The sequence below is a fragment of the Raphanus sativus genome, chromosome 4 (genome assembly GCF_000801105.2).
Source record: "Raphanus sativus cultivar WK10039 chromosome 4, ASM80110v3, whole genome shotgun sequence".
Lineage (NCBI taxonomy): Eukaryota > Viridiplantae > Streptophyta > Magnoliopsida > Brassicales > Brassicaceae > Raphanus > Raphanus sativus.
Genome location: NC_079514.1, coordinates 6,415,224 through 6,433,272, shown reverse-complemented (window position 1 = coordinate 6,433,272; position 18,049 = coordinate 6,415,224). Strand labels below are relative to the sequence as shown.

General features: G+C 31.8%; 3 protein-coding genes across 4 annotated transcripts; all 3 read left to right on the top strand.

The window, feature by feature from the left end:
- On the top strand, positions 1–3,640 carry LOC130510935 (potassium transporter 9-like). 2 transcript variants are annotated; one of them, XM_057007651.1, is made up of 9 exons: positions 4–278; positions 427–652; positions 742–987; positions 1,067–1,117; positions 1,192–1,452; positions 1,573–1,740; positions 2,089–2,343; positions 2,437–2,959; positions 3,029–3,640. In XM_057007651.1, exons 1-9 carry the CDS (start codon positions 132–134, stop codon positions 3,573–3,575), a joined length of 2,424 nt encoding a protein of 807 aa, XP_056863631.1. In that variant the 5' UTR covers positions 4–131; the 3' UTR covers positions 3,576–3,640. The 2 variants fall into 2 exon arrangements, with proteins under 2 accessions (XP_056863630.1, XP_056863631.1); XM_057007650.1 differs by having other exon boundaries at positions 1–278; positions 2,089–2,959.
- Positions 3,641–13,941: 10,301 nt separating this feature from the next.
- Positions 13,942–15,588, top strand: LOC108852670 (uncharacterized protein At4g15970). Its single transcript, XM_018626167.2, has 3 exons — positions 13,942–14,169; positions 14,276–14,641; positions 15,065–15,588. The coding sequence occupies exons 1-3, from the start codon at positions 13,972–13,974 to the stop codon at positions 15,539–15,541; spliced, it is 1,041 nt and encodes a 346-aa protein (XP_018481669.1). The 5' UTR covers positions 13,942–13,971; the 3' UTR covers positions 15,542–15,588.
- Positions 15,589–16,683: 1,095 nt separating this feature from the next.
- On the top strand, positions 16,684–18,040 carry LOC108853200 (F-box/kelch-repeat protein At4g19930-like). Its single transcript, XM_018626647.2, has one exon. The coding sequence runs from the start codon at positions 16,750–16,752 to the stop codon at positions 18,031–18,033; it is 1,284 nt and encodes a 427-aa protein (XP_018482149.1). The 5' UTR covers positions 16,684–16,749; the 3' UTR covers positions 18,034–18,040.
- Positions 18,041–18,049: the final 9 nt, after the last annotated feature.

Here is an 18,049-nt window from a genome sequence, read left to right as displayed (position 1 = left end):
TTTATTCAATTCCATGACAGAACCAGAGTTGACAAGACATTACGTGCTCTGTAATAACTCGAGTCGCTTCTTATATTCATGTCAAACCAAAAAAGAGTTTCAAGATTGGTCTCATATCAGGATTACAAAAGATGGCGGAAAAGGTAGAAGCATCTGTTACAGAAGGAGAAAGCACGATTGAAGAGAGAGACAGAGAAGCTATGAGGGAATTTGAGGAGGGTCTCGATCAACCCATGGACGAAGAAGCTAATATGCTCAAGAACATGAACAACGAAGAGGTAACTACATACTCTGTTTCATTCTGTTTTACTCTGCTTCACTCTGTTTTACTCTGTTTTACTCTGCCTCACTCTGTTTTACTCTGTTTCACTCTGTTTCAGAGAAATGGAGAAAAGTTTAGGTTTTTTAATTTTGCTTTTTCTTCAGGGCTTGTCAATGTGGATGTTACTGAGACTATCATTCCAAAGTCTAGGGATTGTTTACGGCGATCTAGGGACTTCTCCATTGTATGTGTTCTACAATACATTCCCTGATGGAATTGATGATAGTGAAGATGTGATCGGAGCTCTTTCTTTGATCATTTACTCTCTTTTGCTTATACCTCTCATCAAGTATGTCTTCATTGTCTGCAAAGCTAATGACAATGGTCAAGGTAAGCTTTTAGAAAAGCTTAATCATTGTTTTTAACCAAACCGGTTTAGTTTATGTTTCTTTCGGATTTGATCAATGTTGTGTGCGCAGGTGGGACTTTAGCTATATACTCATTGCTCTGTAGACATGCTAAAGTGAATCTCATCCCGAATCAGCAACGCAGCGATGAGGATCTCACGACTTATAGTCGAACTTTAGTCGCTGAAGGATCTTTTGCTGCTAAAACAAAGAAGTGGTTGGAGAGTAGACATTCAAAGAAGAGAGCCCTTCTAGTCATTGTTCTTCTAGGCACGTGTATGATGATAGGTGATGGTATCTTAACCCCAGCCATCTCCGGTAACTTTGCTTCTCCCCCTTTGTTTCTTGACATGTTACACTCAAACTTTTCAGTTTATGAAACCTTCTTTCTTAACAGTTCTTTCAGCCACTGGTGGGATCAGAGTCAACAATCCAAAGATGAGCAGCGGTAATTTGTCAAATTTCAAATTTTTCTGGTCAGCTTGTATTTTGCTCACTTTCTATGATCCTTTTGTTTTGCAGATATCGTTGTGCTTGTGTCTGTCATCCTTTTAATTGGACTGTTCAGTATGCAACACTATGGTACAGACAAGGTGGGCTGGCTCTTTGCCCCTATAGTGTTTATTTGGTTCCTCTTCATTGGAGCCACTGGTATATACAACATCTGCAAACACGATACAAGCGTTTTAAAAGCCTTTTCGCCAACATATGTATACTTGTACTTCAAAAGACGAGGGCGAGATGGTTGGATTTCGCTCGGTGGCATTCTTCTCAGCATAACAGGTGAAACTAGCTTCAAAAAGATTCTTTAGTTATCTCTAAATTGTTTATATTAGCTACGAAAGTTTCAAATTGGAAGTTAGAAATTATTTCTAAAATGTTTCTTATCAAAAAAAATTGTAGGCACGGAGGCACTATACGCGGACATTTCTTATTTTCCTTTATTAGCGATACAGCTAGCTTTTACACTTTTTGTGTTCCCTTGTCTTCTTCTAGCATACTGCGGACAAGCTGCATATCTTGTGACCCATAAGGAACATTATAAAGACGCCTTCTATGCATCAATCCCTGGTTTGTCCTAAACCTTTTCTAAAAGCTTTACTAGTCTTGACATCACTAGTGTGATTTTACAGAAAACTGAAACTCTTATTAGGGAGAAAGTCCCATGTTAGAAGTTAGAAATATTATAATGAAAGATATAAGTCAATCTACTTATTGTCATTTTTTGGAACTCATCTGACTTAATATGATATCATAGCCCGCACAATATAATCTAGTCCAATCCATAGTCGATGCGACCAAAATCTGGTCCGGTTGATCATTGCCGATATTCTGAGATAATGGTTAAAAAATCATTCTGTTTTTGATTTTGAGTTGAAAGCTCACCTAGCTAATTTTCTTTCTGTTTTGACCCCACAGAAAGTGTATATTGGCCAATGTTAATAGTGGCGACCGGAGCTGCGATCGTTGGGAGCCAAGCTACCATCTCAGGGACTTATTCGATAATCAAACAGGCCGTGTCTCATGGGTGTTTCCCTCGAGTTAAAATTGTTCACACTTCCAAGAAGTTCCTAGGTCAGATCTATTGCCCTGATATTAACTGGATACTCATGCTTGGTTGCATCGCAGTCACGGCTAGTTTCAAGAACCAAACCGAGATCGGAAATGCATACGGTAACATATACATGACAAGATGTTTGGCATTTAGGTTAGATATTTTTGAGTATTCATCTGACTTTTATTTTTTGGTATCTTGGCTAATATTAGGAACTGCGGTTGTGGTCGTGATGCTCGTGACCACATTATTGATGGTGCTGACCATGCTTCTCGTGTGGCGGCTCCACTGGATCCTTGTCCTTGTATTCGCCATCTTCTCGCTCGTGGTGGAACTGTCCTACTTCTCGGCTGTGCTCCTAAAAGTCAACGAAGGAGGATGGGTCCCGCTCATCATAGCAGCGATCTGTCTTTTGGTAATGTTTGTTTGGAATTACGTGACAGTCAAGAAATATGAGTTTGAAGTGCACAGTAGAGTTTCCATGAGTTGGATACTCGGTTTGGGTCCCAGCCTGGGTCTTGTACGTGTCCCCGGGATCGGGTTAGTACACACGGAGCTAGCGAGTGGTGTCCCTCACATCTTCTCTCATTTCATCACTAACCTCCCGGCAATTCACTCTGTGGTAGTCTTTGTCTGCGTAAAGTACCTCCCGGTCTACACCGTCCCTGAAGAAGAGAGGTTTCTTGTCAAGAGAATCGGACCAAAGACATTCCGAATGTTCCGCTGCGTCGCCAGGTATACTATCCTTTCTTCTTCTCTTTTCTTTAGACAAAGAGATTGAAATCTCTTATACAAATGTGATAGGTATGGTTACAAAGATCTGCACAGGAAGGACGACAACTTCGAAAACAAACTGTTCGATAACCTCTTCTCGTTCATTCAAACCGAAACAATGATGGAGTCGGATTCAAACTATAGCCCTTATTCCTTCAACCATAGACAAGAGTCTAGAGATGAATTGATACGTAACCACAACAACAACCACGGTGGCAACGATAACAACATGGTTATGTTCTCATCGATGGTTGACTACTCGGAATCCACGATAGTTCCAGCTGATTCACCGCATAGCGCAATGAGTTTCAGTCAGAACTACACGGTGGAGGAAGAGGAAGAGAAAGAGGAAGAGGAGGAAGATGAGTTGGAGTTTCTAAAGATTTGTAAAGAGACAGGGGTTGTCCATATCATGGGAAACACCAAGGTGAGAGCAAGAAAAGGATCATTGCTTCCAAAGAAGATAGCCATTGACTATGTTTATCGGTTTCTTTCTAAGATGTGTAGGGCGAATAGTGCTATCTTACATGTTCCCCATGAAACCCTTTTAAACGTTGGACAAGTCTATTATGTTTAGCTTTTCTTTTCTCCAACTTTTGTAAAACAATTGCTGATAAATAAAAGGGTAATAAAGGATACTAATGACAAGGCTAAACCATAGTAACTGTCATGGCCTTGGTTACGTTGAAGTTCTTTATAATCGTGATGAATGTTAGTACGTGTATTAGAAGTCCTGACACGTTCCTAAGAACCAAGATTTAACATATGGCTAGATGAAGCAGCGTCATTCATGATCGGTGGCCATCTCACAAACACGAGAACAATCAAACGTGTTTTCCAAGGCCTGATTTTTTTTCTTTTTTTGTGCCGATATTTTATCTAAACTACTCAGTAAACCTAACTGAACTGAACTCAATTTTCAGGATATAACCAGTTCTTAGTTTTACTATTTGAACCTAACTGAGAAAATACTTGAACCGATCAAAACCGAATTCCCCTCAATTCTTAAGTGAATCCTAGAGTCGAAGTAACCAACACGAACTGAAACAAATATCCAAACGTCCCTAGAATAAACTTTTGATTCGATTCTGAGTATGACATATTTCACTAGAGCTTGTGTCACATTAAGGAAAATTTTATTGTAAAAGGGTGGCCAATTGGTTTAGGTTAGGTACTTTAGCTAATCAAATCGGTTTAAGTTTTGTTTTGTTACCTTCAGAATTTGTTTCGTTAACCAAAACCAACCGAACTTTTATGATAAGATTGTTTGGACCACCCTTTAAAAAATTGTTTCAATTAATTTATGTATAAGTATTTAAACTAATTGAATTATTCTAAACAAATAAAATCAAATAGATATACCTATATTTACTCTGAAATTATATCTGAATAAAATCTTTTCATCTTTTAATTTACAATATAAATGCATATTCCATTTTTCATTAAAATAAATCTTTTAAATATTTAAGTAATTTCGTTTTTATTTAAAATAAATTTATATTTCATTTTCACTTAAAAAAATATTTAGTTAGGGCCTGACTGGTGTAACCGCAGCGGTTGCGGTTGCGGTTGCGGGAGTTTGCGGATGCAGATGGTTGCGGTTTTAAGCGTTTTCTAAAGATTTGTACGACTGATACAGCTGTTAGAAATTGTTACGTTTGCGGGACTCTTATGACTGGTAAACTACCAAACGCAACATCTGTTAAATAATAATTTAATTATATTTATATTTTATGTAATTATAAAAATATTAAAAATCATAATAATATGATAAATATAAAATTTATATTTATAAAATCATATTATCAAATTTTAAAAATTTATAGAAAATATTTTAGTTTTGAGTTTTTATGATATAAATTGAAATATAATATGAATACATTTTACAATTTCTAATATTTCAATTGAAAATTTTTATTGGATATTTTTAGTATTATTTTTATTTATTATGTTGTTTTTTTAAAAAAAATTATCCTCCCGCAACCGCCTGCAACCGCAAACGCTAGCTGGAACCAGCTTTTGATTTTAAGAGGTTCGAAGCGGTTTAAAGCGATTTATAGCGTTTTTGTGATTGTTTTGAAACGCCAACAACCGCTATGAACCGCAAAAGCTGCGTTTGCGGGTGGTAGCGGGAAAACCAGTCACCCCCTTAATGTTGTGTTAATTTAAAATTTAAATTTATATGTCATTTTAACAAAACAAAATTTTAAATTATCTAATTAATTTTGTAATTATAACTAAACTAATGTACAATTTTATATTAAACTATGATATTAATTTAACCAATAAGATTTTTCATTTTAAAATTTTGTATCACATGATTTAAAATATGCTATCATTGAAACTTTAAAACAAATAAATTAAATTATTGCATGCGAACTATAGAATTGTTGTCTTTTAAAATGTTATATTAAACAATTAGTAATATGATAAATAGTAAAATTAATTATGTAAAAGATAATTATATGCCTAAAAATAAAATAATCACTCGCACAGTTGTGCGGGTTAAGATCTAGTTATAGTTTTATATTTGATGATTTAAAGCTGAAATGAAGAATTTCATATTTTAATGTATATATTGGTTAAATTATTTTTAATATTTTTTATAATAGTAATAAGCTAATTTGATCATCTGGTATTTGATAAATAATTGTTTGTTTTATGGAATAAAACGCAAAAGCTGCAATCGAAAGAACATAACATTAACTATTATCTGATATACTAAGTAATTAGTCAAATAAATATTTTATTTTAAATAAATAAATATTGATCTATTTTTAATTATCAAAGTTTAAGAAATTTGATTTTATAAATTAGTCGCAATCATTATATATTTATTTTATATTATTTTGCTTTCAGATTTTTTATTGAAATATATTGTAATTCCATGAGTTTTTTCTATGATTATACCACGTAACATCAATAGTATTTTTAATAATACTTTTGTTTTAAAAAATAGAATCAATAGATCGAATATGGCATGAAATTGTTAGAATCATTATTCTCTTGGTCTTGGTTGTATAGAATTTTGTCTCAGTCATATAATTTGGTAGCTTATAAAAAGAAACGGATCCTAAGTGGAATATGCGTCACTCTGTCACAATTATGGGCTGAATGTCAAAGTTTTTAGATTTTTTACAACTATTTTGAAGTAAGAAAACGATTGTATATTTCCTTAAGAGTATGATATTGGGTAATCTTAACCATCAAATATTCCAGCATTTTCAAAAGTGAAAAAAAAATGAGAATTATATTTCTCTTGAGGTATATGCTGAAATAATGCAAGAACTAATACGCCAGCAAAAGTGACATAAATTGTAGCAAAATAACGTTAACTGTATCAGAATTTTTCAAGAAAAATAAGTATGTACCAGGGGAGGATGTATTCAATTGGAAGGTTAAGATGATTTACATCAAAATGACAAATCTAAAATTATACAAATTTGAATTTATTTTTACTGTTACTAAAACTACCTTAAGTTATATGAATTTTAGATTTTTTTCTAACCATTTTAGAGTGTTTTGGTGAAATTTCTTAGCTTTTACAAAATATCCCAAATATCTTAATTTATAAGAATTTCTTGGGTTAACTAAAATCATTGTAAAGTTTCAGTTCACCTAAAAATCATCTAAAAATAAATAAAAATCAAATGATTTTAGATTTTAAATTGAATGCACCCACTAGAAATCTTTCAAATGAACTTAGAACACTTCTTCCTTTTTATAAGGGCTTACGACTATCCTAAATAATTTTTAAGAGGTTCTTACAAAATCATGAGTATTCTAATCTAAATTAATAATTAAATTTTTGTTAAAAATAAAAATCATGCCTAAACAATAATCAGAAACAACAAGAGTAAACAATTAAGAGACCAAAAACCAAGAGTTGCTAGGAGACGAATTGCAAACAATGTATCTACCTACTAGGACTGTGAAAATCGGTTGACGATCAAATTCCATCAGAGGCATAAAAGGTAATCGCCTCTTCTCCGAAAGAGACCACATTGTACATGATTATAAAACCCAACCCACTTAAAATTATCTACTTAATCCAACAGTAAAGAAATATCGAGACCACATTGTACATGATTATTATACGACTCTGTTTTGCGACTATCTGAAGAACGCATAGACATGATAAGATATGCTTCGTACAGTTGACCACTGATTAACATTGTACACTGAATTCTTATAAATGTAATCTTATCTTAACATTTTGGTTAGAAAAATAGAATGAGTAGACTAGACTAGATTACCAAAAGCAGATCATCAATAGAGGACGAACCTACAAGAAAGCTCGAGTTTTATTTGTGGTTCAGAAAGTAGTCTAATGATATTTCATGTTTTTATAGGTTTTTAGATTCATATTTTAGATTATTATAAGTCATTTTAGGTTGCATTTATATATATATAGTCCGTATAGTTGTCAATTTGCATTTAACAGGGTTTGGAGTGCACAATTAGAAGTTTTGGGTCAATTTGCAAAGAGTTATATGTAATTTCCAAAGTTTTGTGGTCAGAAACGATGTTTACAAAAGTTCAGGGACCAATGTTGCAAAAAGGCCAAAAGTGGCCATTGGAGCTCACGACTCAGAGCTTCTCGTGGCTGTAAATCCCGACGTTTACGACGGCCACGACGAGAGAACTGAGCACCGGCGAGTTGTAGTCGCCATGGATTCCGGTGGAGAGATGTCGGATTGGAGCCGCGACGGATGAACGGAACTGGATCTTCTTCACGGAGGAGCTCGGCCACGAAGAAGCTTGGTTGTAGCTGCGAAGGAGAAGACGAGACGACGCGGGGTTTCACGGCTGAGCGAGACGGCGACCATGACGGTGAGGCTGAGGACGAACTTGACACTGAGCTGAGCACGAAGAGACGCAGCGAGAGAGGGGCTTGGCCAAGGAGAGGAAGAAGAAGTCAAGCTCGAGTTACTGCGTGTTCACAGCGACTTGATGAAACGGGAACCAGACGCCGCTGTGAATGAAACGGGAGCTGGAGCGGTCACGGGGAGCGGAGGCTACAACACCGTTCGGCTTGACGATCAGAAACGGAGCAAATGACCCGGAGCGGGGTTGTGACCCGGGTACGAAGAGCGGGTTTGTCTTCTCTCACACAAACAAACAAAAATAATGTCGGATGAAGTTCCAAAAAAAGAAGTTTGTGACAGACGCGGACGCGCATGCGGATCCTTGGATCCTTGTCGCAGCTGAAACAAACGCCATGCAGCCACTACACATTGTGCAACATGTGTATGGGTGGGAGCTACAGCCTGCCTACAATATTTCATAAAATCAGGTTCAAGTGTGACATTTGCAAAGAGCAAAAGAAACAGAGGAAGACTGCTAGAAGAGAGGTTCGGGAGAGGCAAATACCAAACAATGTGTAATGGCGACATGGGTTTGTTTCAGCTGCAACGAGGATCCGCGTGAGCGTCTGCATCCATCACAAACTTTTTTTTGGAACCTCACCTAACATTGTTTTTGTTTGTTTGTGTGAGAGAAGAAAACTTTTTTTTGGAACCTCACCTAACATTGTTTTTGTTTGTTTGTGTGAGAGAAGAAAGAGTCTCAATATATAGAAGAAGAGAACTAGTGGGATGACATTTGAGAGAGAGAGAGTCTCAATATATAGAAGAAGAGAACTGGTGAGAAGTTATTTGCAATAATTCAGTTCATTTATTAGAGGGACCAACCCATTTTTGAAGTTTCATTAGTATAGGGAAATCATTTCCTTTTTACTTTTTACTTGTTTCATTGTTTCAGAAAATATAAATAATTCAACATACATACAGTATCATCACATAACACATTTTCTGGCATCTAAGACGAACACGGTATGGTCATAGACTTTAATTCGCTGGCGGAAAATTAAAGCCATACAACTGTACAAATGAAAGCATTGGCCCTTGTATTAAATACGTATATTAATATACTCCCTCTGTTTATAATATAAGAAAACTAGATTTCTCTAAAAAGTTGTTTCAAAAATATAATATTGAAATTAGCTAACCAATAATTAAAAAGACCATAAAATCTAATTAGTTAAACAGTTCCAAATAAAATTAAAATTAATTTTAAAATTTCAAAACTTCATGTAATTTGAAACAAAATAACCCTTCCAAAACATCATTTATATTGGAACATAGGGAGTACCTAATTATGTTTTGCACTCCATATTAAATACCTAATTTGACTCAAAATTGATTTCTGTCTGAAAATCAAATTTCGTTTTTGTTTTATTGGTGAGGCTGTGTTTACTTCGGACTAAAGTGGAAATGTAATTACTCGGTGCTCTGATTTATCCCGACCTTTTTCTTCTTTGATGTTTTCTCTTTTTGTAAGTGACGTGATATGGTTTTTCTCTTCACATATACTTTTGCTTTTTGGGAATTTCTTGATGGCGATATTCGAACGACTTACAAAGTTTCTTGTCCTGATTGCCAAAAAATCACAACTTATACGTCCATGCTAGACTGACGATAGACTCACGGAGTCCTCTTACCACTCTCCATTGTTTAAGCATAACAAATTTGATCCCAAATTGACAATTCTTGACAACTACTAGAATCCAAAAGAGATGGTTACCATTTGTTTGGTAGTATCCTAGAAAAGAGAAGTTTGATGGTGTAAGCCAAATATTTGTATTTATTAGCCAGTAAGCTATCAACTTCAGTCCCTGGTCAAATCATTGTTCGTATTATGAATTACTTGACTCGTTAACTTAATGAGATTAATAAACGGAATAATATATACACTAGATTTTGACCCGCGCTTCGAAAGCGCGGGTACTATTTCCACTTTTATGAAATATATTATATATTTGTAGTTATTGAATGTATTTATCTTAGTGAAACTTTCTTTATAATAAATTCGACACATAAAGTGTCTCTGATAAACAATGTGTTTCTCTGGCTTTTTTTTTATTCTCTATCCAATCAACATATTTATTTGACTTGTTGTTAAAATAAATAATTTTAGAACGCAACTGTACAATACTTTTACATTGATGTTTTGTTTAAACAATATTTTTAGTTTTAATGTATATAAAAACATCCAAAATATATATGATACTTTTAGGTTGGTTTAAATTTTGAAATATATAAAATAGTCAAGTATAAATATCTAACATAGTTGAAGTACACTCAAAACACCAAAAATATTTAAAATAATTATTGATTTTTGATCCAAAATTTAAACCAAACCAATTTATATGTTAAATTTAGGTATTCTGACATATATTATTCAAATTTATATACAATATATTATTTTATTTATAGATTTTAAGAAATTCAAAATATATAATGAATTTTAAAAATAATATATCTGAATATAATTCGAACTGAAATTTAGAAATATCTAAATGGGGCTGAAATCTTTGACCTTAGAAACCCAAAACCCAAGCAGATCTGAAACGAACCCGAATGGATACCTGAACGCCCAGCCCTAGTCATAATTCGAACTGAAATTTAGAAATATATGAATGGAGCTGAAATCTTTGACCCTGAAAATCCGAAACTCAAACAAATCCGAAACTCAAACATGTATCATATATATGTCATCATATAATTAATTGTATTGGCCATCATATAAATAATAGAATACCCTTTCGACGTCAAAAAAAAATGGTCCATCATATAAATAATCATATAAGTAATAGTATTTTATATATACCATCTTATAAATAATGGTTATTGGAAAATATTTTAGTAAAAATAATTTTTGAATATATGCATATTTAAAATTAATTTTTGATATAAATAAATTTTAAATTATTATTTTGATTTGAAATATGTATATAAAATTTAAATTTTATTTTATGATTATTTAGACAAAACAATCTTTTTAGGTAATTAGATTAGTCCATTTTGTATATTTTAAAACTGATATAGTGAATTTCCAATTTTTATTAATAAAATAAGCCATTATTTTTTTATTCTTGACGTAATTTTATCCATGTTTCAAAGTTTTCATTTTTTGCATTTTCTTTGAATTATTATTAATTTTATGAATTTTTTTAAAAAAAATTGAACTCTTGAAATTTTTATATTTGACTAAACTAAATAAGGTAATAATATTGTTTTTAAATTGTTTTATATAATATACTATTTATATTTCAGTTTGTGTTTTTATTTTCACTATAAAGAATTGTAAATAAAAAGAATTGTAAATATAGTGACAAAATTGTAAATAAAAAAAATATAGAAAGAAAGTTGTTTAATTTATTATGAAAACAATGGCTAAATGTTTAAATAAAAAGAAGTATTAAATATGTTATTTATGTTTCTAAGCAATTCTCATTTGTTATTAATTTAGTGAAAATACAATGGCTAAATGTGTAAATAAAAAAAAATATACATCTCTACTATCCATGTTGCCAAACATATTTCATTTATTCTACTATCTTTGTTTCCAAACATCTCCAATGTGTACTTCAACTTTAATAATATAGATTAATATAACATTAATTACATAAGGTCCAACTTAAAAATCCACCTAGAAGAAGTTGTAATGTTTCTGTTTTAATAATGACTGCATCCACGACTAAGTGAAATAACGTGACCAAGACAAATATCAAAAGGCACGTGTTGAGAAAGTAATGGAAGAAACGGTCCACTAATTAATGTGCATCAGTTTCAACAAAACAAATACTCCTTCAATTTCTAAATAAATATAACTTTAACATTTTTCACACATATTAAAAAATAGCATAAATATATGTATACTGATATTAATTACATCCTTATAAACAATAATATTTGAGATAAATAAAATTATTTATAAAATGAATATATTTTGAAATTAATTTTCAGCTAAAAAAAAGTAAATTTACATTGAAATTGTATAATAACATTTTTTGTATGATAGGAAAAATGTTAAAATGATACTTATTATAAAACAGAAAAAAATATAGTAAAATAAAACCATTTTGATGACCGAAAAAAATTAATATTTCCTTCCGTTGCATATTGTAAGTAGTTTAGAAAAAAAAATATTTTACAAATAAATAATCTGAACATTTCAATGCAGCTTTTCATTCACGGAATAGTGGGTAACCAATTATACGTTATTTTGTTTATTTTATAATTGGTTGAAATTATATATTAAATAATATTTTTAATAAATAATTATTCTCTTAATATTAGTGCTTTTAGTCAAAACTACTTAATATTACTACTCCCTCCGTTTCAAATTATATGTCGTTCTAGAGCAAAATTTTTGTTTCAAAATAAGTGTCGTTTTCGGTTTTCAATGCAAAATTTATTGAAAATATTCTCTATTCTATTTTTATATTGGTTGATGTGTATTGGTAATAGTATTTTTATTTTGGAAATATGTAAAATTAAATGTTTTCTTAATCTGTGTGCAAAGACTTAGAACGACATATAATATAAAACGGAGGGAGTACTATTTGTTTTTGTTATTCTCAATGTGAACTTGGATTTACTGTATTTGTCTGATTCATTAACCCGCATTAAAAATTTTAACAAAAGTATTACTACAATTGAATGGAAGGTTTTGAAGTAAGAGAATTAAAGGAAGATATTTTCGTTTAAAGCAAACTCTTGATGAAGTAGGAGAATCTCTTAATGTGTATACTCGGATTATTGTATATGTTGTGATCTTACTCAGTAAGCAAAGACTCTCTTGATGAAATAGAGGTTGCTCAAGTTTGATAATATCGTTGCAAATAAAGAAGTTTGATAATTTCTTTTTGATAATATTAATACATAGTAGTACTAAATTCTTTTATAAAATATAATGTACAAAGATATTCCAGTGCCCGTTTCTCATCCACCGAATCATTCTTCTCAGGATCATTCATGTTTTATAATAGAAAATTCACAAAATAAAAAAGATTGGGAATGCAAATTTCACAATTTAAAATTCATAAACGATTCATAAAAAGTCTTCTCATAAAAAGACCCTGACATACATAAATGGATTATGTAATAAAATAAAACTAGAATTTGATAGCATCCAGCGTAAACATTTGATTTAACTTGTGCTCAACTTAAATTTATAAACTACTTGTTTTATAAATACCATGTATATTAATTATGTTTCTAAATTACATTTAGAGTAGAATATATTTTATAGTATATATGTTTGATGATATTTTTATTTATACATAATATTATATTTAAATTTATAACTTAATGACAAAAAAGAGAAAAAAATTAATGCAATTTGATGTAATTGTACTATTCATATATTAGTTCTTGTTTTTGTTTATTTAATTAAAAATAAAACAACATACTAAATTTTTAATTTTTTGCATTAGTTTTATATGAATTATTATTAATTTTATGATATTTTGTTTTTTTTTTAAATTGAACTCTCAAAATATTTATATTTGACTAAAGTAAATAAGATAATATTACATATAAATATTGTTTTATACAATATATACTATATATTTCAGTTTTTTTTTTGTTTTAACCACAAAAAAGTAACCATAATTATGTTATAGCCGCTAACAACATAATATTGGGTTAATATAACATAATATCAGTTAATTTAAAATAATTAACAATCAAGATATGAATATCAATCTAGTTAGATAAGTTTTGAAGTTTACTATTTTTAATTAGTTTTAAATATTTTTTGGCATAATCTGTAAAAGAAGTGTAAAAAGGATGTATTTAATTTATTCTAAATGCATTAGCTAAATTTCTAAATAAAAAGAAGTATAAATCTGTAAATAAAAAGAATTACCAAATATTATTTCAGTTTTAATAATATAAATTAATTTTAAATGTTGTGACACAATCTGTAAAAAGTAAAATAAAAATGAAGTGTTTAATTGGTTTTAAATACATAATTAAATCTGTAAATAAAATAAAATCTAAATCTGTAAACAAAAAGGTATTTCAATTCTAATAATAATATAAATAAAACGATCCCCTTTATAAGAACCAACAAATTAAACAGAGATGAAAAGTAAGAAACGCTCAAAACCTTTTCAAGAACACATGAACTCTTCATCTTCTTCTTCCTCCTCACCTAGTTCCTCTTCAAAGTTTCTTGATTTGGTATCTGCCATCAGCCAAAAAGAAGTGAAGAAAATTTTAGTCTTGTTTCTCGGTTTAACTGTTTCGTGTCTACTTCTTTACAAAACAGCTTATCCTCTTCCTTTGCTCGATCACCCCTCTTCGTCTTCTCCACAAACAGTAAGCTGTTAATACTCATGCATATGTCCCAATGTGTGCTATGTCTGAAATGGGTTTGATCTTTTCTGGAATCTTTAACTAGAAACGTGTTTCTTGTTTCTTTCAGAGATCAAAATCAATCAGTTTTAGGGAAGTTCTTGAGAATGCATCAACAGAGAATCGAACGGTTATCGTAACTACGTTGAACCAAGCATGGGCAGAGCCAAATTCTCTGTTCGATTTGTTTCTTGAAAGCTTTCGTATCGGACATGGAACACTGAAGCTACTTCAACACGTGGTTGTTGTTTGCTTGGATCCCGAGGCATTTGATCGGTGCGCACAACTTCACCCGCATTGCTACTATTTAGAAACATCAGGAACTGATTTCTCCGGCGAGAAACGCTTTGCTACTCCTGATTACCTCAAAATGATGTGGAGGAGAATCGAACTCCTCACACAAGTGCTTGAAATGGGATTTAACTTCATCTTCACGGTACTTATCTTCATCAACCCATGTCAAATCTTTCTTCTTTAAAAATATTTTGGATCAATCTATGATCAAGAAAATCTGTGTATAACTTACGGTCGTCTTACAGGATGATGTGCTTTGCATTAGCATAGGACCCATATAAACGCTAACATAACTTATCTATATTTTCAATTCCAATTAAGGTTTTAAGAAAAGTATTTACATATATATAATATATTTGTCTGAATTTAATACATTATATTGAACAAGGCCCTACGCAGTTACAAACAAATATCACAACTAAAGCAGGTATTCCAAGTTGTGTGAATTTTAGAAAAATAAAGTACAACCATATGTGTGAATAATAAATGCTACATTTGATATAAAAAAAATTCAAATAATACGAAACGATGTTGTTTTTTTGAAAATTTCCCTATATGTAATTAGGATGCAGATATAATGTGGCTTAGAGATCCATTTCCTCGGCTATATCCAGATGGAGATTTTCAGATGGCGTGTGATAGATTCTTTGGTGATCCTTATAACTCAAACAATTGGGTAAACGGAGGCTTCACATATGTGAAATCAAACCATAGAAGCATCGATTTCTACAAGTTTTGGTACAAATCTCGTCTAGATTATCCAAAGTTACATGACCAAGATGTGTTCAACAAGATCAAACATAAGGCTATAGTCTCAGAGATTGGAATCCAGATGAGATTCTTTGACACGGTTTATTTTGGTGGGTTTTGTCAGACGAGCAAAGACATAAACTTGGTGTGTACGATGCATGCTAATTGTTGTATTGGATTAGAGAAGAAGCTTCATGATCTTAATCTCGTTCTTGATGACTGGAGAAAGTATTCATCTTTATCTGAACAAGTTAAGAATACGACTTGGAGTGCTCCTATGAAGTGTTTGTGAATTGAAAGTCTTGAATTCAGTTTGAGGGGAAACATTGTTGGTGCTGTTTAATCTACTCTATTAATTTAGAGTTCTAAATTTTATCTAATTAAAAAGTTTTCATTAAAGTTTTCACCTATTCACAACTCATTATAAATAATTATAACATTTCTTATTGTTAGTTTATATAGCTCCCTTTTAAAAAAAAATATTCTTAAGTTTGATTCTCAGCTGTGTAAACACTAACAAACGTAACAATAGTTTACAGCTCAAATTATATTATCCCTTAACCAATTCTAACCAAATGAAATACCAATTCTAACTTGTGGTAAAACTGAAATGCTCCCGTAAATTAACTTGCACCAAATTTAGGATAATGTGTGTTCACAAAGTGCTTTAACATCATTTTTTGTTGCCTAGAGATATTTTGTTCACCTAAGTTACTCTCCGGTTATCAAATAAACTTTTGGAGCACTTAGCAAACATAAAATCATGAAAAAGATGACTAATCAAGTTTAAAAGTTAAATGCTTATAAATGAAGAATACAACATATAATTTATAAAATAAACAATCATAATTAAGAGAATATAATTATTGAGCAATTCCAGTTAAACTCTAAAACATAATTATTAATCATACCCAAGTTAAGGAAAATGAAAAAAAATTACATAGTTTCAAGTAAACAGTTGTTAATTTACCTTATTCTGACAGCACTTATAGCTTAATAATTAAGCTTACAAGTTACTGCAAGTTTTTAATTGCAGCAAACAAGCCATTATCGTTTTAAGAAATAGAAAAAAAATTCACGAAATATTAGAAGTCCATTGTGATTTGTTTAAAATGAGGTTGCCAAGTAACAATCCGGTTAGCTTTTTTAAAAAAATATTGCTTGGTTTCTTGAGAAAAATATTTATTTTATTAAAATCAAGTTATTGGCATTCTTGCCAAGCAAGTAATTGATATTTTACTATTTACAGAGTAAAATTGGAAGAATTATAAAAAAATTCAAATATAAACAAAAAAATATACACTTGTGAAATAATTAATTAAATAAAGAAAACCCTAAAATCCTCGATATCTTTATGTTTATCAATAGCTTTTCGTTTTTTTTTTTTCGAAATCAATACATAATTTATTTTGATTACATCATATAACTAGATACAAAGGCATATTACCCATTAATGTTTTCTATCACAATTCACAAACAGTATTGTGTGATACTAAAAGTATGCCTTCTTCTTTTGACCTAGCAGTCACCTTACAGCGGGAGACAAGTAGAATGAAGAGGAGGTCGAAGGTAATAAGGAGAAGACAAAGCTACATATGCAAGAGCCACGAACCGTCACAGGAGATTCCTTTTGATCTCGTGATAGAGATTCTCAAGAGACTCCCTGCTAAATCCCTTATTAGGTTCAAATCCGTTTCTAAGTTCTGGTCAACCTTGATTTGTTCCCAATATTTCACCAACCTTTCATCATCGCCACGTCTATACATGTGGCTGGGCTTCGACAACGAAAAGATATTAGTATCATCCTCGTCTTCTCTTGACTTGGACGGTTCTTTTGTAGTTGACCAAGATTTGACAATCTCAGCGATGAAAGGCTACTCTGTCTCTCATGTTTATCGTGGTTTGATGTGCTTTACAAATGGGACAAGTGCACAAATATATAACACTACCACTAGGCAACTTGTTGTCTTACCTGATCTAGAAGAATCCAGCACCATAGCAAGAGATCACAAGTTTAGTAAGATCATATTCATATACCATATCGCACACGACCTTGTCCACGATCAATATAAAGTGGTTTGCATAGTTTCAAGACGCAAAGTTCGAAGAAGGATCGTAAAGCTCCTGCTAGAGCATTGGGTCTTCACACTAGGAGGAGGTGTATCATTTCAATGGAGAAAGATTCCATGCCCATGTCAACCACATAGTCCTTGCACACGAGGATTGACTATCAATGGGCGTATGTATTACCTAGCTTTGGTTCCTAATTCGATTAAACCTCTGTTTGTGAGATTCGATATTAGTTCTGAAAAAATCAGTGTGCTCCAAAAGCCTGAAAATGCCTATTGGTCTCGGTATTATTATACTGAGATTATAGAATATGATGGAAGAATAGCTATTTTAGACCACGCCGATCTTGTACGTAACGGTGTGATGGAACTGTGGGTTATGGAAGATGAAGAGAAGAATAGGTGGTCAAGGAAGACTCTGGTGTTGCATCCTTCTCAATTGAATATGATAAAAACGCACATAGTCCAAAACATGCGTTTGACGGTACAAGGTACAACTAGAAACGGTGACGTTGTCTTGGCTCCTCAACATATATTTCGTACTGGACCCGACCAGCTTACCGTTTTAACTCAAGTTACAACTCTTTTCTACGTGTTTCTTTACAATCTACAAAAGAATCATTTGAGAAAAGTTGAAATCAAATCCAACCGCTACAACACCAAAAGATGGGACGTTATTGGATTTGATGACATTGAGAACTTAATGCATCTCTGATCGCTTTTGTGCGTGT